This window comes from Columba livia, chromosome 8 (assembly GCF_036013475.1).
Source record: "Columba livia isolate bColLiv1 breed racing homer chromosome 8, bColLiv1.pat.W.v2, whole genome shotgun sequence".
Classification (NCBI taxonomy): Eukaryota; Metazoa; Chordata; class Aves; order Columbiformes; family Columbidae; genus Columba; species Columba livia.
In genome coordinates, this window is record NC_088609.1 from 23,100,811 (window position 1) to 23,122,866 (window position 22,056).

Here is a 22,056-nt window from a genome sequence, read left to right on the forward strand (position 1 = left end):
CTTTCATTTACGCCGCAGCCGTCCCAAGCTATTCTCTGAAGTCAGAGGAGAGTTCAGCAATGCTGAATTGCATTCTGATAGCCCTGCAAGCTCAACTCATCCTTGTTCTTCTGATCAAGGCATGATTAGCCAATGCTTCAGGTTCACATTATTTTATGGGATACTGCCTATTTTCAGTATATTTTACATTGAGCAAGTCATTAAAATAAATGGCTAAATGGGTAATTTTTAAAATAAATGGGTAAAGTAAGTCTCCATCATACAAAATGATATTTTCCCCTTTCTGGGAAAAGAACATTCTGTAATATCTTTGTCTTTTGAAAAAAAAAAAAAAAGGCAAATTTTCCTTTTTTTTTTTTTTGAACTAACCTTTCTGTAATAGACTTGCAGTTACTCAGGGTGTCTGAAATAAGTTAACTAATGAGATGAGGTTCAGTTCTGATGTGTAATTTCAAAAAATCACAGGATAGCGGCTTGTAGCAAAATTTTCTATTTCCTTGATATACCTTTTGTTCCTATTACTTTTAATTATGTTCTATATTTATCTGACCTATTTGAACAGGATCCAGAGCTGGTACGGAACATCTGTCGTTGGGTTAGACAAGCTGTTCAGATTCCTTTCTTTGCCAAGCTGACCCCAAATGTCACTGATATTGTGAATATTGCGATGGCTGCCCAGGAAGGTAACTGACTCCAGTGCACAAGCTGTGCACATTTACTAATTTGATGGATGGAGTAAGATAGGGGAGTTACTGGAATAATAACAATTAACAGCAGAAACTAATGTGAAAATAGTTTATTTGATGTGTTTAGAATAACTACAGTGATCAAAGGCTTCCTAATTTTACCTGTGCTTCTAGAATACAGCAGTATATGAAGAGAACCATATTAGGCCGTTAACAATTAATTATACATGTAGGTGCATGTGATTGTCTGCATGCTCCTATTTCTGTCATAGTTATATGTTTACTGTACCACTATAAATTCCCCTCTTCCTATGTTTAGTAGTGAAATGGTGTGTGTGTGTCCTGAGAAAATGGAAATACACCATCTAAAGGTATATATCTATTTCTTTTTTTTCTCAGACCTAAAAGTGCAACATGGCAGGAAATTAGTTTGCAAGTAGGTGTATTAATCCATCACTTAGAACTGTGGTGATCATTTCTCTGTCACATTGTTCATTTCGTCTTGCTTCTCGCAATGAGAAATGAGAATATGGGCTGGCTGCATCGAAGCAGAGTTGGTGTCATCAGCTTGGAGGGGGTGACCTCAGTGGTGGGGTACCTCCAGGTGTTGAACAACCACTGTAGCAGGTTCTGTCCCATGCAGCTGAAGGACAGAGATCTGCCTGTCAGCCCGTGTTTCCCAGCCCTCACAGCTCTTTCAACTGATGCAGCCTGCCTTGAAGCTGGTGTTAAATTTATCAGCTCCAGACTGGTCCTAAGGACCTTTCTGTGCATCCCCTTACAGTTTCTTGCTTTCTGTCTTTAGCTGTTTATTTGAATTTCTAGTTATTTCACAGTTTCACAGTTTTTCTGTTGTATTTTTTTCCTCTGTTGTTCTTATACTCATGATTTAACAAAAAGTGACTGACCTTTTGTTTCACAGGTGGCGCAGATGGTGTTACAGCCACCAACACCGTGTCAGGACTGATGGGACTGAAAGCAGACAGCACACCTTGGCCAGCAGTTGGTGCAGGACTGAGGACCACATATGGTGGCGTGTCAGGTAGGTGTTGCCCTTTTTGATGCATGGTACTTCCTTGGAGGCTTTCAAAACATCAGGAGGTCCTTGTAGTGGGCTAGAATATCATGTCTGCAGCCGCACTGAGTCCTTAAAGCTCACTGTTGTTCAATGTTTCTAATAGTCATGACAGATGGAACAGATTAAGTGTGAAGGCTCTTGGGTTGCCCTTTCCTTAATGGTAAAGCACTGCATCAGAATACTGTGATAGGGTCACTGGAGAGGGAAGGAAATCTCTTCTCTCATGACCCTTGCTTTTCCTCAAATTTTTCATTCTGTCACAATTGTCAGGCCCCACGTTAGACAGAGGCTAATGAAAGGGCATTGCAGGGGGAAATATCAACAATCCAAATGCAGTGTATGTTTCATAGCCCAAACTCCAGCCTTCCTCTCTCCTTCCCGCAGAGTGCACCTCTTCCCAGGAGGTTATTTCCTCCTCTTCTCACTGTGATAAAAATGATAGACTGTATTAGGCAAATATATGTGTATTTTTGTAGCTTATTCCTTGAGATATACAATAACATCTTGTGTAGGCCATAATTCCAAGTCCTGCTTCACAGTTTAATTTTAAAACCAGCAGCAAAACTTTTACACTTCAGTTCAGTGCCTGTGCACACTAATGTATTAATCTATTGACCCTGTGCACTCTGTTGCTGTGACAACATGAACTTGGCCTTGCAAAGACAATACTGTGAGCTCCTTGGCTTTACTGGTATGGAGATTAGTCTCCTTGGTGATAGAGGTAGCAGTAAATATACATAACAGAGGTAATAGTATCCTCCTGCTTGAGTCAAGCACTATTTTATCAGAACCACCTCCCACCTCACCCCAAAAACCTAATCAGAGGAGACCAGACAGGCAAAAAATGCCTTATTTTATGTGACTTGTGTTATCCTTACAGAACCAGAAGAAATGTAGCAAAAGATACCTTTTAAACAAACTTTAATTCAGACGAGTGTATTCAGTGGAAAATTGCCTTGTTGCCTTAGATAACTACAAGGAATTTGGAATTTTTTAGAGAGTGCTGAAAAGCAAGGAGAGATAACAATCAGAAGAAATCATTATGCCTATTGCATAATGATTATTTCACGGTGACAGTCCAATATGATGTTATATTTTAATATTATGCAAAGTGGGAGGAAGACGGGAACAAGAAGAGAACATCTACAGCCCATTTCAATTTCTCCAGCCTGCCATGTTGACAGGAAAAGAATAAAGGAGGTCACAGTGGGTGCTGTGCATTAAAAATTAATAAAAGAACTATTGCAGTAGTATTTTATATAAGTAACACCATTCCCATTTTCTCATTTAAGTTGCAATTTCTGAATATTCCTTTCTACCATAAGTCTGTCTAATAAAATCTATAAAATGACTGCATTATGAAAAGTGTGTCTCTTATGTCACAAATTTTAAACATGTATATAGCACAAATTACCGTGGCACCTGGATGCTCAGCTATAAGGGGGGACATATCAGCATTTCTGCAGTGTGGAATCCTGTTATAAATGGGATCTGAGGAAAAGTTCTTTGTTCCTTTTATTTTTATATATATGTATGTGCGTAAGTATAAGAATGTGTTTTTTCCCCTGAAGTGTAACATGTATCAGAGGAGAGGGAAAATGTCATTTTAAGGTCCACCATTACCTATGACACAAATCTGGTTATTTAAAAAATATGAAAACCACCGGAAGTGCTGTCAATTTGTTATGTTTTGAAGAAGCATATTGTTGCAGACAAATACATAAAGGTTTCTTGCTGATAATTGACATCGCTAGGTCCCAATCCCACAACTCGTTGTGCAAAAGAAAGCCACAGAGCCAATAAAGTCAATAGGCTCTGCAACGCATTGCAATACTTTCTGCTCAGTGATCAGGGTATAGCAGTATACAAATTTACAGAAGCAGGAAAGCAGTTTTAAATCAAGGGAGCTAGCATGTGTACAAGAAGACAACAAATGGAAGAGCCTGTCATCTTGTCAGAGCAAGGGGCAAGGTGGCCGTTCTGCTGAGGTCTGTTCCTGGCTGTGCCGGGGCTCAGCCCTGTGGCCTGCAGCCAGGCACTTGACCTTTCCGTGCTTTATTTCTCCTGTCTGTGAAATGGCAGTGACACCACTAACATGCCTACAGGCTTGCTGGGAAGTGCTCTGTGGTCCTGGCATGAAAGTCTCTTCACAGTGTAAACTGTTGGTTTCCTATTTTTATTTGCTTAAACTTCTTGTTCTATTTTATTAACTGATAGAGTCAGTAAGTTTTTGTTGTTTTTTCAAATAATTCCTCTCAAGAGATAATTATTTTTTTTAAAAGAAAGTCAGTGCTTTTATAGAAGCAATAAGTCTGGTCCATTTTCCATGTGTTTTAGCAAAGCACAGCTGGTTTGTCAATGTACTCCGGTGCACAAGCCTAGATACCTGGCATTGCCAAACTGTGTAGGTAACTTTCGACCTCCAGTAGCATTGCCTGCTAGTACAGGGGTTGCTCTGTCTGAAAGGGTTTTTTTGCTTCAGAGAGTGAAAGCAGAACCTGCTGTGCTTGGGATCCACCACCAGCAGAATGGGCACATTCCTCCCTTGATGTCACATAGAAAGCCATGTCCTGTCCTGTGCTCCCGTGTTTCCATTCCCTCCCCAGAGAGCTGAAAGAGCCCCACGCTTTGGTGCAGAGGCACAGCGTGTGAGGGAGGTAGGGCAGCAGAAAGCTGGAGGTAAGCAGCTGCAGCTCAAAATGCGAAGGTCAGCACTGCGCACCCTGAAATGAGGCCAGGGGCAAGCTCCATCTCTGCTTGCTGAAGGGCTTTGCTGCAGGCTCCTATGGTGGGGCTGAGGACAAGCAGGTGCCTGATGGCAGCTGTGGCAGTTGGGGCAGCCTGCTGTGCTGGGGGCTGGCAGCCCAGCTGGGCAGCTCTGGGGCCAGTGTCAGGGACTGATCATGTTTCAAGGAAGTTGTTCTCTTAAAAGATAGCTGTTCTTCAGAGTTTTATCAATTCGCTATGTCCACACGTTTCTTAATGCCATGTGAATTGCCTTCTCCAGGTGAGTGTAAACTCACTCCGCTGAGTTTGATAAAGATTTCTGTCAAAGAGCAAATGATGAAAGTATGTTAATGCCCTGGCCTAGCAGCAGCCTGACGTTTTGACTTGCACTCTTCCCTGTCCTTCACTGTTCAAAAATGTGTTCCTACATGGCCGTGTGCTGCAGAAAGGTTTTCCATATATGACGTGGTCTACACCTCCTCTTTCCTCCTCTTCTCATCTGCCTCATGTGGAAGCAGCTCTATGCAGGAGGGTTGTCATTTGTTTTTCCAGAAAAGAGAGACATTGAAAAGGGAATTTCTTTTCAATGCATTTTAAATTGCCAAATGACAAGTAGTTACTTGTGGTTTATCTAAAATACAAAAAATAATGATAAAAAAAATTATTAACATCGTGGCCAGATCCTGAGATGTTTTGAGAACAGACTTATGTGTTTCGGTTTTTTTATTTATTTTTATTTTAAATGTTTCGAAGAAGGATGTACTTAATGAGATTCCTTTCAAACTCCCATTTAGCTTTGAGTTGTCATAGTCAATGTTTTCTTCCCAGTCAGTGCTTGGGCAATGACCTTCCTGTTTTGATCTGTTTTGATCAGCTGAAAATTGCTCAGCTCTAACAGGCATTGTTTCCTTCTTCATACCTTTCTATTTCTTGCATGGTTTTGACACTGGAGGATCCCAGGTAGATGTTTGACCACTAGACTGTAGGATTTGTCTCTCTCTCTTCTCCACTTCCCTGCAAATATTGAATTATTTATACAAAGTGAAACAGTTCTCACAGGATACACACTGACACGAGCACAGCCTGCTGCCCTGCACATAAGCCTGACTTGGGAGAGCCATGAGCTCAGGTCCCAGCTGGGTCCCCTGGATTCCAAGTTTACCCTCCAGCTGTTGAGCACTGTACAATCTGTCTGGTTTTTCTTCGCCTTCTACCTCTATCGTGGTGCCAAAACTATTTGCAGGAAAAATTTGACTTTAATTTTGACAAATTGTTGTGTTTCTATGAAAATTCATTTCTAATGGACATCATGGAGCATCAGCGGAGCCCAAGGGCTGTGGTAGCTAGCCCTGTGGATTTCTGTGGCCCCGTTATGTCAGAGAACATTGAGCTTAGATGATCCCAGTCTTCATCCATTTTTTATAAGTTTCCCAGAGCTGGCTGTTACTCAAAAAGTGGAAACGCCCTAATGAAGCCTCCAAAATATGTTTAAGAAAATAAGCTCTTACGATGAAAGAAAAATACTAAAGATATGGCTTCCCAAGCTGTACAACTATTATCTGTGTTTTCAGGATTAGAGACATAGTTTGATTTCCATTAAGGAGCTTTTAGAATTGATCCAGTGATATTTCAGGTTTGAGAACACAGAATACATGAGATTTTACCCCAAGTTCTTTCTGTACACATGCAGTGCAGATTGTTTGTTTCTTAAAGAGAAGCTGATGCTGGATTTTTATCCTTACAAAGAATAATGACCTCTGGCTGTGAAAGAGATGGTTTAGTCTGTATAAGTATAAATTATTTTGAACATACATATTTTAAAGGCACGAGAATAAGAAGCCAGGTTTCCCAGATAAATGTTGATACACTGTTGGCTGCTACATGCTTCCCTAAATAATTTCCTTTAAATATATTTTAAAATTAAAAAAAAAACCAAACAAACAACAACAAAAAGCAAAGAGGAAAAAAAAAAGTTTTTCATGAGCTTTCATACTGTGCTTCTGTATTCCAGATGTGTTTTATAAAACACATCACATTGCTGCACAATAGGATAGCTATTGCAGGAAAAAGAGAGCAGTGCTTCTGTTTGAATTTCCATGTTTTTTTGTTCTTTGTCATCTGTTTGTTTCTTTGTTTTTGTCTGGAAGCCAGATCCTTGGGGAATAAATTTATAAAACCAAAGACTGGGCTTAGTGAAAAACTTAGGTTAAAAGCAAATCTCTCAACAGTGAACTCACTATGTATCCTTTAGTGCTTTGTTGCAAAAATATTGCAATATTTTACAGTGGTAGTTCAAATATCTTATGTCTATGCGCTCTTATTGCTTTGTCCAACTATTACATTCCGTAGTATTTTGGTATTATTTGCAGGATTATATTGCGTGGCATGTTTGAGTACATTTGTTTGTATGTTTTCCAGATGAAGAGAGATTCAGAAAGTTGTGTGTTATAACTTCATAGCTGACCACAAGGGATGTCAGAAGGAATATGCCTGGATAGCAGATTCAGTCATTAAATGTGGGAATGTGTGATTGTTGGAAACCAGCAGAGGCAGATAATTTTAGTTACTTTTGAAATAAGTTAGTGGATCTCTCTTTTTAAGAAAAAAACACTGTCAGACAGCAGTTCTGACTTTTAAGAGAATACTTTGCAGGTGTTATTTCATTAAATTAAATTGTTTATATTATATGAATAATTGAGATTATTAATAGGGACATATATTCTAATCTGAAATGCATGAATTATATTGAAAGAGGAAAAGTTGAAGTTATAATAATAATTTAATTCCATTTTTATGACATATCATTAAAAGAAAAGTGAAAAAAACTCAAGAGCATTCACTTTCCTACTCACAGTTCTCACAGTGACTGTGGAGTGTGGATTTTGGTCAATAGAAATGAATGAAAAGCTGCCCATCAGTGGAAACAAAACGTATGTATGCATAGGCACTTCTGTTTAGTATAAACATTTACCAAGAGTTAAAGAGTATTTACATTGACATATATTTATAAAACAATGTGGATATGAGTAAAAAGCATATATGCTGTAGTACGTTTTAATTCTGTTTTATTATTTCTGTTAAATGTAGCTCAGCCATTAAAAGCCCTTATTTGCATAGATTATGTCAGGATTCACAAAGAGTCCTCTGTTTTCCGTGGTGTCCTTGCGGCAGGCTGATTTCTCTCAGTGTTCTGCCGTCACTGGTCTGTGCAGGAGAGATCAGAGCCCTAATAATAGATTTTTGACAGGGAGCTCGCCGGCTACCTGCCCTACACAAATCCTCACTGTTCATGTTTGCTTCGTGGCAACAAAGCAGACAGAAGGAAAATGCCAAGTGCTGAGTTTGAGGTACAGCCCTGCCATAGCTTGACATTTCAGCAGAATAGCAGTTTATGAGATGCATAATTTTTCATCTGGGACTCAGCTGCCATTTTCATAGAAGCTTGCAGCTCATCGACTGACTGGAAGTAGGGCAAAGGTTTACAGCTTAGATCAAGGTCTACATCCTTCCCGTAGCTGTTTAAAAATAAGTATTATTCTCCAGATAAGGTCAGAGAACTAAGCATATTTTTTCCCTTTAAATACTTTTCAGCCAATTTCTTTCTCACAAAGAAAACACTTTACACTTTTAGCACAGGTGCCGTTTGTAGTTGATTAAAAATGATCATAATTGGTTTCATTCACCAGAAGATTAAACAAGTCCTGGAAAAAGAATGAAGCGTGAGTCTTTACACACGACATTTGAACAAAGCTGTGTTTTCTCCTCCTCTTACTTTGAAAAAATCTCATTCCAGGCTTGAAATGAATGAAAAGTCTTTACTCTTGAAGTGTAATTGGTTTGTGTTTTATTATTGTTACAGATTGAATTCAAATTTTCACGTTCATGCACATGTACTTGGGAAACAAATGCAGTGTAGGTACATGTAAGTGAGTGTTTAATTTAGAATTACACATCTCTGTGAGCCTCAGTAACAGTTCACCATGTCACAGCCTCATATAGAACAATGGTACAGTACATTGGATTAATTAAAGAAGCCTCACAGAGAACTGAATTCTCAGTATGTCAAGATTTCAATTTTATGTTAAATATTTTCTAAAGGCCAGACCCTTAAATCTCAGGGGCTGTACCAAGCAGTGAGCTGTGAATTTAACCATAGGCTAACTGCTAATGATAAGGAAAAGAGTCCAAGTTGAGGCAGCTGTAATACAGTCATTGGATTAGGCTATCAATCATTCGGTTCCCTGAGGAACAGGCAAAGACGACAAAACAGTGAAAAGGGAAATTAGGAAGGGAGGGCATGACTAGAATGAGATTCTTCACCAAATGTATCTGTTAGTTGGCTGAATCCCCCAAGCATTAGACAGAAATGTCCAGCATTGCTCTCAGACTAAAAGCCAAGTATTTGTTCCAAACTCCTAGAAAACTATCAAATCATCATTAACTGTTGCTGGTCTGTACAGGATTTTAGAAATGCAATCGGCTTTGATTATGTTTAAAATGTTTTAATAGCCTGTAACTAGATTAATCTCTAAACTACTGTTGTTGGACACTCTGGATTTACTGTTTACTTCATAGCTCATGTAGAGTATGTCCAGCTGAAATAATTCATTTCCCAGATGAGTGGGTTTTTTTAATAAACAGATAAGCGTTACGCTATCAAGTCTTACTTATGGCTACCAAAGGGGAATGTCAGAACGTGACTCAGACAAAATCGTAAATTCTACTCAGATATAATATGGTAAAAATGAGAATGACTGTGGCCTAGCTTGCCCAAGCATGGGTGAAAGATCGTGTGGTTTTAATCTGCATGCAGGCAGATAAAATGGGAAGTCGATTCACATAATGGCATCGATTAACATGATCAAGTGAAGAGTGCTCTTTTAGTTAGCAACTTAGAGACATAGTCTGATAAACAAAGAATGGAAATGAATAGGGAAAGTAAAAGAGAAGTCAAAGCATTTTAATGCAGGCTGGTATAGCGGGAGCTTGTATTTAAACTCAGTTACAGTAATGGGTAGAGGTGAAGGTACCACATGCAAACTATGACCTGATGAGGAGGTGTAAGTCAGTCAGGAACAGAATTTTTTTCCTTCCAGTAATATCAGCAAGACTGAATCCATTTGTGTTGTCTTTGTCAGCATTAGTTGAATGTCTTTACATGTCGTTCAGCTCTAGGGGAGAAGGTATCTCTCTTACGATCACCTCTTCCACTTTTAGGCAAAAGCTCATAAAAAAATCTCTCAGAATATTTTTGTGTCATCATTTGGAGGTTATCCTGTTGAAAACTGATGTATTTCTATCATAAAAGACTTACTATAATTCATTTTGGAGGTCATTTAAATATAACCACTTTAAGTATCTTATGAATTATTTATTTGAAAAACACTTGGAATACAAGTACTTTTCAGTTTATTCTAATACAGAAATTAAAATACTATCAAGAATTTCAAATAGACATTAGTTAAAATAATAAAAATTGAGAAAAGCCCAGGTGAAGTCTACTGCTTGGCTTGTTTTCCATTAAGTCTCGGCAGCTCTCTGAATCTGATCTTGCACAGCTTTCTCCCTGGATAATCACAAGGAAGTCAAAATGTCTTTTGACTCCTAAATGCAGCTTGAACGAGGAGTATAGACTGTAGTGACATGCAGTGTGACTCCAGTCTTCCACAGAGCTGAAAGGCGACTGCTCGTGGCGGGAGCTGCCCACCCTGCCATGTCCTGGCGGCTGCTCCATGGCTGAGCAGAGGCCTCGCTCTGACTTCTAAGTAGCTTAAGTGTGTGGTGGTGGGCTGGAGCCTGAAGATAATTTCAGGTGGTAGGGTTCAAGTTGGCCTGGAGGTCTGCAAAGGTTTATTGCAGTGTTACATGCGTGTTGGATTCAAACTCGAATACAGGTTATGGAAGTTTAGGGAGCTTTAATACAGCAGGCGGAGGAAAGACCTCACAAAGGAAATAGGGTCCAAATTCGTGTGAATACTTGCCAGTGTTACAAACTTCCTGCTGTCCATTGTGAAGGGCCCATAATTATCTTTTCTGCTGACTTGTTATTGTGTACCCGAATCAACAGCAGGGTTTGTGATACAGGTAGTACTTGATAGTGATCAATGAGATAACCATCTTCTCTGGAAATTATGAACTGTACCTGTCACTCACAGAACAGAAGTTCTAATTGTAATTCCCCCAAAAAAATCAAGAATCTGACGGAGCTGGTAAACAATTCTGATTAACAATTGTATCAGCAGAGATTAAAACCCTTGAGTACTGACCTGGGGTGTCTTAAGCATGTTCATTTTTTTCCATATCTTACTTGGCATATTGATTTGCTGTAGTCTCCAAGTAGCATATACTGGTGGTAGAGCCCATCTATATTCAGTGGAGGACATGTTCTCATCTTATGTGAGGAACAAACACATTTTTACGTTTATTAAAAAGAAAAAAATGCAATAGATACAACATCAAAACATGAGCTAACAACGAAAGAGAAACCTGACTTCTTATTTAACATTTATTAGCACAGAGCTTCCTTGTGTTCTTCCCTCTCCTTGTGGGACAGCTCTGCTTCAAGGTTAGGCCACATGGCTAGTGTGTTTTGCCATTATTCTAGGGACACTACCACTGCTGACAACACATCCCAACTTCTGTATCACATGCCAGCTCCTCCACCTGGGTCACTAGCTTCGGTAGCCTCAGTGGCTTCAGCAGCTCTGCAAGGATGTTTTGGCTCCCACTGTTCTCACTGCCTATAAAACACTGCATTGATGTGTTTTAGAACTGGGTCAGGAAGTGGCTTGAAGACAAGGTTTCACAGTTACATGAAACTGTGCTTGCTGAGATTGATCTGGTTGCAGGATATTTTGACAATCAGATATGCAGATATGGAGGTTTAGGAAAAAAAAAAATATCCTTGGAACAACTTTAAAGCCAGACATTGTTTTACAACCCGCAGCACCAAAAGGACATAGAGCACTTATTTCTGCTGTCCTGCTTCTATGTAAAAGTAGCCTTTGAAAGTTCTACCACCGGTTAACTATGATTTGTGATGAACTCATCACAGTGAATACATCTTTATTCACCTAAATCCTGCTAACGTGCTGTATTTTTTAGTATCCTAGTTAAATGATGAATAAATCCTAATGCCAACTTCACTCATAAAATACAGAACACAAAATATAGCAGATTTGTTTAACTGGGTAGATCTTGGGTTTGTATTTCACTGGGCATCACATCATCTTTGAGTTATTGCTAGAAGCATTTATAAAAGTATTTCACAACCATCAGAATGTTTTGTTTTGGTTTGTTTTTTTAACCTTTCACAAGAATGCAACTAATATATAGTAGTTGGCTAAAGGATCTGCATTTTAATGTGTCTTTTCAGGCAAGCACACCATTGTATAGGATAAGCTATGCAGATATGCTGCTCACACCCAAGATATACGAATATATCCTACAAAATCTTTTAGGAAACCTGCTGTAGTAATTTGGTTTTCCACTTTATGAACAATTTGCAATTTCTGTGTTGCCAGGTACTTGCAATTGTCTTTCCTATTAACAAGCACTGTATAACCATCTTTAAAGTCCTGTTCAAATCCCAAAGGACACCCACAGTCAGGGATTGAACCACCATGATTTGGGTTAAGTGAGGGCTGAGTGAGGACTGTTGAGTGCAGTGTCCCACTGTTTCAGAATGAGAAATCCATTGCACAGCTGTGGCAGATATATAGAGAGGGTGTTTTTAATGACAAGAGGTCTGTCCATACAATGTGTGGTACCACACCTAGCTCAGCACTGAGGCAAGGCTGATTCTGTGAAGAACTTTGTTACAGGCAGCTCAGAATGAGGAGAAAGCTGTGGGGCTTTCTGCAAGCAGGTATGCAGATGAAGGCACGGTTTAGTGTGGTATGGTTGTGTCTGCTGTTTATATATGTTTCATGGCCCTCTTGAGTGACCTATTAGTTTTCAAAATTATGTATGATTACTCTGATCCTTATTTTGGCTGGACTGAGCTTGTCTTACTCCCTGTCAGTTATTGCTGTGCTTACACTGTTAATGCCACATCAGCTGCCTGCCTATTGAATCCATCAGCTTTTGACAGTATTTTCACTGATTTTTGGATATATGCCCACTCAAGAGCTCCTTAGATTTTAATAGGGAGTACTCAGAGAAATCTTCTGATTCTAGGCCCTGATAAATTCTGTGCATCAGGAGCACTTCTGGAGAAGGTATTGCAAAAGGTATTTCAAAAATAAATTACTTTTTCTTATAAATTGTCCATCTTCTTCAGAACTTATTGAAGGTGGGATTTGAAGAATTCAGACCTCCAAGGAGGATCTGGTGGCAACTTATTTTCCCTAACAAATACTTTGAAAGCTGCTGCTATGTTGTACATCTGGTTTGTTGAAATAATGAAGAGATTGTTTGTATCTTTGTTGTTCATAAAAATGCATTAAAGGATCAGTCCTTGGCAGGTGTCCAGAGAGGACGTAAACCCTGCTGGAGGCAGGGAAGTGACCCCAAGTCTTGCTCCACCTTGTTCCATGGGGCTGGCACACAGATTTCTTTCTGATGTCTTTATATCTCTTTCAGGCATGCTATTTTACAGCTCTGAGACCATCCTCAGCTTACTGTTAAAGTCAGACAGTGCAGGATGGTAAAAGGGTCTTAAAAAATAAAATTGTCACTCTTACAATCTCTTTTCCAAATTTGGGCTTCTTCCAGGGCTGTCTCCAATGTTCTTTGCTATTTATTTCTATTTCTTACACGTAAGATACACTGAGCTGAAGGTTAGATGGGCAGAGAAGGCAGGCAGCGGTGCTGCTCTCTTCTGCTTACGCTGCCTGTGTTGCCTTCCTGAGCTGCCGCTCCTGCCAGGACAGCCCTGTGTCCCCAGGGAGGCCAAGGACTTGCAGAGGTACCGCTAGTGACAGGCGCTCACTGTCGGGGATCTCAGGGCCAGCTGTGAGCAAATGTGCTAATGAGTACAGCCAAGGGTTGTCCTGCTGAACCTCAGGCACCTCACTAGGAGACTGTTGAGCTTCTACTTCGTCACTGTAAGAAGTCGGGCATCCTCAGAGGTGGGTTCTTTTCTTGCTCTGCTGAGCACATCAGAAATTTGTGATTAGTGTATTCCTAATTTAGGTGCTTCTGTCAAATGCCTAAGATAGCCTGTGCCTACATTTTGTAATGAAATTCTGGTGATTAGGCAAGTAAATGATTCATTTTTTTTCTGCTGCAGGTGTAGTCTTCTCTTTTTTAAAAACACAGATGTATGTGATTTTAGTCCAGTCCATTTTCTAATCTGATATCACAGGAGAAAGTGATATTTGTATGTTTGATGTTAAAATATATTTCAGTCAGTTAATGTAAAGCATCTGGTGTTTTTCTGTATTTTAATGAGCGCTAATAACAGCATTGCAATCCCTTAATGCTGTTTCTCATGTTCTTGTTACAGTAGGTGTATGGCACACATTTCCTGGTTTAAAAAGTTCAAAACAAATTTCAGCTATTTAATCTCAGTGTTAGAAAAAGGATCACAGCAGCTGCTGTAGTATTTTGTATTTAAACTACTTTTTGTAAAGACTCGTGAGGTGCTCTCTGGGAGCTAAATATTGACAAGCATGCTCTGGCAAGCAAGATCAAGCTTGGTGAGTTAACACTGCTCAAGTCTCCGCATTGACACTGTAACCCAAGTCTGAAAACTATTATCCTACTCCATTTATTTTGGCATTATAGGTGATACTGTCCACTTGAATTAGTAATTTCTGCTGTATTTTAATACTGTGACTGTGGATTGATATTTGATTTAGGACCACAGTACATGCAAGGTTGATTGTACATCTGTGTTTGATGACATCTTCAGTAAAGTATTGTGTATAGAATCACAAATGACAGCATAAAACCTTCATAACTTCAGACCTTCAAAATAGAAGTAAACATTGAATGTACAATAATTTAAAGTTTAATCACATTTATCTTTTATGCTGTAGAACACACCATGTCCTAAAACTGTGAGTCTGTGAAAGCTGTTGATCGAAAGTGAAGCTCGGACATGTATTCTTTGTGGAATATAATTAAGGAGATTAATTTTCATTTGTGTTCTCTAAGTAAAAAGAAAAATCCACATTTTTTTCTAATAGTAAATGCATCATGTTTATAATGCTTATAGTTTACTTTTTGAATTTCTGAATAAAGGACTTAAGCCTATTTGGGCTTCTAGTAAATATAGCATATACACTAAATTGATTACCAGATGCATTGTGCAATATACAGCATTGTACAGTCTTGGTGTGCTTCACAGTATTTACTTAAATTACCAGCATTTGTTTTGATTCCAAAAATGCTCTTGTCTCAGCTCTCTAGTGCTTTGCACTTAAATGCTGGCTTTTCAATGTTGAACAGATGTGTTAGAGTTTCACATGGAACATTTATGCTTTTGTAAGTCTTCCTCTTTGAGCTTTCCGTTCATAGTACTATGTCAGTGATAGCTCATGCATATGGGATCTCTTCACTTTCGTATGTATTCTGATGGCTTAAAATAGCCTTCAGAATTCCTAATAATTTTGCATGACCAAGAACAACAAGGAAGCAACCTATTTTTTCCCAAAAATACTGCCCCCAGAGTGAATCAGTTATTTCAGATATGTTTAATTTTACATTGGAGAAAAACAGGAAGGAGAAAGTAATTCCTTTATGAGTGACAGCAACAGTCCACAACAGTCCTGTACGCGTCTGTGAGCAGCCAAACTCCCACTCTTGAGACTGTGGTTTGAATGGGCATAAAAATTAATCCCTGAAAATGCTCAGAATAACATACCCAGGACATTAGTTTGTAATTTACTTCTAAGAGGAGACTGCTTGAGTTGATTTATAAAGCATACTTCTGAAAAGGTACCCTTTAAATTATCAACAGTTTAAAAAAAAAAAGGGTAATATAACATCCTGGGCCAAGGGCCAAGGGGTTCGTGAGCAGGAGGGCTGACTGCTGCCTCTTCTGCTCCGGTGGAATTGCTCTCTTCACACACAGATTTCCAGGCCTCTCCTTGCACCCTTTCTCTTCTGTGAGATAAAAATACTATACCTTTGTAAAGCATTTGGATATCTTGTCATAGAAGGCACTAAGTGCCAGATACAGCTGGTATGTGTTTAGCAGCAACAGTGATCAGTATTTTGAAATCAACAAATAGGTTGTGGGCCCCTGGCTTTCCACTAATTGGCCTTTACTTTGATCACTGAAGACCTGTGAATGTAGTTTAGGAGCTGTGTTGCTATCACTTTTTTTCAGTGGAAGCCAAGGGGATGAATAAGTACATAAATTAAGTCCCTTACTCTCTGAGCTGCTGTCATTGGATAACAATGAAAATGATCTGACAGAGCAATGCACTAAATTTCTTTGCATCCCCTTATGTTCCTCTGAATATATCAAAGAAGTTAGTATTTAGGCCTGTTAATGCTGTTATTTTTTATTTAATGCAGAAAGCAGAGTTATGATACAGGTGTATAATTTCATCTTGAAATCAACATCAGGTTTTGTGGCTGGTCACAAGCAGGACTGGTATAACCATGTTTTAGTTACCAAGCCTTGATAATACATCTAGAGTTAGTAAAGGCCTCTGCAAATAACATTTGTCCTTCCTTTATACCACGAATAGTTTACACAGCACGGATGTGCTATTATTTTTCTTTCCATTAAAGCATTAACTCTTCAGCTTGCTCTACAGTCTCGGCTAAAGAAATGGCATGAAAATTCCCGTAGTTGTGAAGGTTATTAAAAAGAAAGAACAGAAGAAAAAAGCTTTTCTTTAAAATTGTCATCTGTGTGCAGCCAAGGTCTCAGCAAAAGCCAAGGTATCAGCTCTCTGTTGGAGTGAGGGGGCCTTTTCTTTTCTGGAACGCTAGGTATTGTCATGTAAATTTCATTACAAAAATACCAAAGGGTAAAGGAAGTAAATATTTAGAAACTTGTGTACCTAGTTATAAAACTGTAATTATGAGAAAGTGTTCTTGTGTAATGAGCACTGCACGTCTGTCATACAGTGCTTTAATGTCTACAGTAGTTATTAGCCGAATATTTCCATTATTACCATTCTGTGAGCAACTGCCATTCTTGAAACTGATGGATGTTTAGGAATAAAGCACTTTTATTACATGTTGCCAATTTCTGAGGACCAATCTTATAACCTGCAGTGCCTTCAAAGGAGTGATGATACCTCCTCCTTCTGGAACTAATCACATCTGAGGAAAGTGAAAGGGTGAAAACATTTTTTTTTTTTCTGGAGAACTTTCATTGCATTGTACACCATTCTGCTGCAAAAATGATTATAGTGTTTTATCTGCCAAAGGTGACACTGGGGGAAGATAACTTTACAGGAAGAGAGATGTTTGAATATGGGCAGCTAGCACTGTGCAGTGCCTTGTCTCGAGGCAGTGAATTTATTTGTGGGTTGATGAAATTGTGGTCTCAATTTTTCATTGTCTGTGTGCAAAACAGTCTTCTGACAGGGTTTGCTGGTTGCAAAGTCTTCACTAACATTTCATTAGTTTAATTTGTGCTCTGTCCAGACCATCACACAGATCTGCAATTTCAGGGAAGAAAAAGTACAAGAAAAAGAGAAGAGAAATGCCGCCAAGTGTTTATCTTCTTAAGGCCACACTGTCTTTCTGGAGCCTAGGCAATCTCTAATCATGCTTTGAGAGTTTATCAAAGGAGGAAAGCTGTAAAAAAACATTGCAGGCAACTTAACAGTAAACATCACTCCGAAGGGACTTGTAGTTTGTGCATGTTTTGTGCATTATTTAAATTCCCTCATCCTCATCCTGCCTCTGTCCCTTAGAGACTATCTATAAAGATGTAGTGCCCTCTGGCTCCAGTGGGAACTACCAGAGCTTCTTGTGCTTTCTTCCCAAAATAAGGCAGAGAAAGAAACTACATTATATGCCAGTGTTAAGCTAGCATCCATGTCCGAGCTCAGCTGGTAGGAGCAAGTTCAGATGCTGACACTAATCTAAATGCACCAACATGAAACTCCCAATGGCTGTATTTCTACTTTAGAGACCACCTGAAGTTGGAAAGCTTCTGCTCCAAAGATCCTTCAGCTTCTGTATTATAATAAAAAGGCAAATCTTGAGAGCTGAAGAATCCTCCCAAGAAACTATTTTCAGCACGATAGAGTGGGGACCCAGCTGTTCTCTCCTAATTCATCGTTTGATCACCATATTACAACTGGTCCTGCAAAAATCACATCCTATCCAGCCTTCAGTATTAACAGCTCTAGTTTTTCCTAGAGTTTTTGTCTGCCGAGATCCCTTTGTGTCAAACTCCAAAATTGCTAAGTGAAATTGCCAAAAGCCACCATACTTTGCTGCTTTTTCCAACCCCACCCTGGTAGCAGCAGCTTGCTTTCCAAATATCTCAACAGACTCTGGTATGGCCCTTCTTCTTTCCAAATGATGATACAGCCCACCAGCTTACAGACACATGCAGATCCCCATGAACAGTCAAGGTAGGTAGTTTCCATTTATTGCTGGGAGAAAGTAAAGTGTCAAATAACTTCCTACTCATCCTATGGCAAGCAGATGAGTAGGCTGTGTGCTTCAGCCACCCTTAGGTAGAGCTACCAGTTCTCCTGCTCTTGGTTGTGTGAGTCTTGAGAAAGGGGAAGTGTTGAAATAAATGGCTATGATACACACAGTGTTGAAATAAACATTTATTTTAACACACTGTATGTGATGAGCCATTTATTTTAACACTTTTCACTTGAAGTGTTGAAATAACAGTTTTTATCAGGGGACGTGTCATCCGCTGTTTTATGTATATGTGAATATGGAAATATATCTACTGACTGTGCGTGTATATATATACTCACACAGATAATATGGATATGTAATAATAATATGGTATAAGTGTGTAGATACACACACTAGTCCACAGGAAAATACAGTGTTTTCTGCTAAAATTGAGTTATTTGTTTCACAGAAGTTTTGTGTTCATGCCTTTATATTTTTAATATATTTTATTTATCTGTAAATAGATCTAAATATATCCGTTCATAGCATTGTATATTACTAGGGAGTAGCAACTGGATGACCTAGATAAAATAGAGACATAGACAAAATAAAATAGATAAACCTCAAAATAGTATAAGAATGATCCTAAGTTATGTAAAGGAAGAAGAAAATACTTCATCTGAGCTTTCCAGGTATTTAGATCTGTGTTTTTTTAGTTTGCTGTACTTTCATGTGCTTCGCTTTCTGTAATGGACTTCTTACACAAGTGGTTGTTAAACAGTCCAAGATACGCTTCAGGTTTTGTAAATAACCTGAAAAGTTGTTGTACTGCATTTTTCAGTAATGTTTTTATTTTTAAATATGCTGCAAGAACCTCAGTACCCCACTCAGCAGCCAGGTGGCACTCTTCCAGTGTCTCCTTAGATGTACCAAATTGCCTTTTTATGATTAGAACGACACGTGCGCTGAAGTACAGGTACAGACACATAGACACACATGCACCTCCTGCTTTCTGGCACCAGGGTCATGTTGACTGTGGTGGTTGTTGTTGTTAAGGAGGTTAAAACCAGCTCAGACAAAGGTAGCGCTGCCTCTGAGGCTGGCAGAGGCGAGGCTGCCTTTGAACAAATCTGTAAGCGTCTGGGTAAACAGCCACCGAGACTTCCACTAGACTTCAAGTTGAACACATCTGTCTCTGCACCAAAATAAACGGGCAGCTAGCCCCAGTGTCCTGAAGTGAAGCACTCACATGTTTCGGGGGGAATGATTGCCCAGCAGAATTTGGCAGGAACTCATTTGTCCCTCTGTGATGGCTGCAACAGTCTTGTTGGGTGACTGTGGGCAGTATTTCTGACATTGGCTGTCCTTTGGGTCTTACGCCAGTCTGGTTCACATGTCTTTTTTTTTGTGTTATGTCAGGAGCATACCTCAGTTAGCAGCACTACTTTTATTCTTTTATCATTACTGTTGTATCCTTATTTGTTTTATTTTGTTAGCAGTACGGCTCTCAGTAAAAGGCCAGTTTTGTCCCATTCTGGTGGAGGAGCAGGGTGATGGGTGCGGGACTTCCACCAGCAGTACCCTCTGCTCAGCTCCCCGCACCGACCCGGGGACCCCGACCCTGGGTCGCACTGGGGAGCGGCAGCGAAGCTCGGGGAAAGGCAAGGGCAGGGCAGCCACAGAGCATACAGAGCATGGGGTGAGACCATTGTCAGCTTCGAGTCAAACCGAAGTAGAAAGCATAAATGAAATTAAATAATGAACATCTGAGAAATTGCAGCAGAAAATGCTTTGCTAAGTTTCATGCAGATCACCAGATGCATTGATTTTTAGTGGCGCTGTAGTTTTCAGCGAGAGAATGGCTTTGTTAGAAAATGTTTCACCAGCTCTTGCAGCAATTGCAAAACGATTTGTATCTGTCCTCTTGATTTTTCCTACTGAACTTCAATATGAGTGAAAATTCCCCTAAGTCTTTCTGGATGAACAATATTTACAGATAAGAAAACTTTACTTTTTCCCCCTCTCTCTTTCTCCAATTCTAACCTTTTTAATTGAGAGAAGTCTCTGATGACTGCTAAACATTTATTGAATGGGAACTCTGGTGATTTTGTGAACTTTCAGCTGAAAGAGCATAAATAATCATTAGAATCAATTGAAAAATGGTAAAAAATAAATCCTAAAAAGGCTATGGATTTTTTTCTGTGCTTATGACAGTTCCACCATTTTTTCTGTTTGTGTACTTCTTTTTTTTTTTCAAAGGAAACATGAAGCAAAATTACTACTTCTTTTTTCCAGTCACAAGTTGGGCTCAAACTTGTAGGTGTCCCTAATGGAATCAAATGACAAGTAAACTTTGAAATAAGAAGGAAGGAGGAAATAATCATCAGAGAAAATATTAACACACCGTTAATTTATCAAGCCATAAATGTCATAAATAGTCTCAATATGCTAACAAAAATGAGTAGAATGCAGTCAGTTGATACTGTTTCAAAAGCCAGCAATGGCAGCGTGAGTTAGAAATTGTTTTGAATCTGCAGAATCAGTAACTGTATTCTAAAGTCTTGAGGTAATGTCTTGACTTCCTTGTAGTCAGCAGAACCTTTGCCATTGATTTGGTAGTATTGGCACATCACCCTTTAAAAATTATTGATAAAATGTAACATTAGGTAGCTATTCCTTTGAAGATGTAGTCTAACTGTTGTAGAGACATCCCATAAAATGAATATTCCATCAAATACTCCATTTGCTAAATGAATAATTAAAAGCTTTGGTCGGAAATAGCCAGAGCCTGAGTAAATCATACATTATTAGTAGTGATTTTGGCAAATGGCTATTAACATGTGAGTAGTAATGGACTGAAGGACTGACCAAGCTGTGAAATAGAGAGGGAACAGTGAAGAGTCTTCTCTGAATCCTGAGCCCAGTGACAAGTGTTGGGCTGTGCATCATGATAGCTGTGCCAAGGTCCATCTTGAACTTGCTCTTTGGGCACTTCCTCTACTTTTTAGTGCACTGAATATTGTGCAGCCCATTTGGGCAACTCATAACCACTGTGGATATTCTTTCTCTCTAAACACGTCTGTTCATTGGGTTTTCTTCTGCATATAAATGCATTCTCTGGCCATTTTGAAGGATGTGCCTGCTACACTGTTTCATTAAACTGCTGCGTTATCGGGTAATTGTTTAAACATAATGCCACAGCACTATCAAAAGGAAAGGTGAACTAATGGCATTTGCAAATGTCAGGGATTGTCTTAACACTTTTATTATAGTTTATAAAAAGTAGGTTCAGGGCATTTCATGGCAATTATTTCCACAGAAATTGGTTATTTAAATAAATTGCTAATTATCTGCATATGACAGTACTGAAAACCTTGCTAATGAGTTATTTGATAAGTGTAGCTTATGGTGGCCACCTACAGGTGGGAGAGCGAAAGAACTTTTAGAATAATTGCAATCGGAAGGAATGCAGTGCAAATGAGTTGTGTATAACCCACACATTTATTTCCCTGGACTGTTTGCAAATGCAGATTATATATATATATATATATATACATATATATGTACGTATATATATAGATATACATATATATGCATATGTATATCTATATATATACGTACATATATATATATATATATATATATGTATAAAGTACTTTGATCATCAGTACTAGCCAGCATACACATTATCGAGAAAGTGTCTTAACAAAGGATTATGTTTTCTGTTTGGTTGGTTTTGTTTGTTGTTTGTTTTTTGTTTTCCTTTTTTTTTTTTTTCCCCCCCTAATCCCCAAACTTTTTAATTTCCTTCCTTCCTGCAGCATTGGATTGATCATCTGCAATGACTGAACTTTCCAGGAACAATTCCCTTATGTAATGCTTTTTCACCCAAGTCTGGTATTTGCTGTCATTGGCTTATTTTGTCATTAGCTTTATTAATTTTAACAGTCCAGGTAGTAACAATGTCAGCTGCCTTAAGAGAATGTATTTACAGAGGGAGGAAGGGTGATGTTGGACTTTTATGGTTTTTAGCATCACAGACTTCATCAGTAATTTATTAATTGA

General features: G+C 38.9%; 1 protein-coding gene across 2 annotated transcripts in view; it reads left to right on the top strand.

Moving 5' to 3' along the window:
- DPYD (dihydropyrimidine dehydrogenase) overlaps positions 1–22,056 on the top strand; it is a 346,955-nt gene that overhangs the window by 252,638 nt on the left and 72,261 nt on the right. For both annotated transcript variants that reach the window (XM_065072591.1, XM_065072592.1), the window contains 2 exons: positions 563–683; positions 1,609–1,728. In XM_065072591.1, coding sequence (XP_064928663.1) covers positions 563–683; positions 1,609–1,728 — 241 coding nt within the window. The remainder of the gene's footprint in view (positions 1–562; positions 684–1,608; positions 1,729–22,056) is intronic.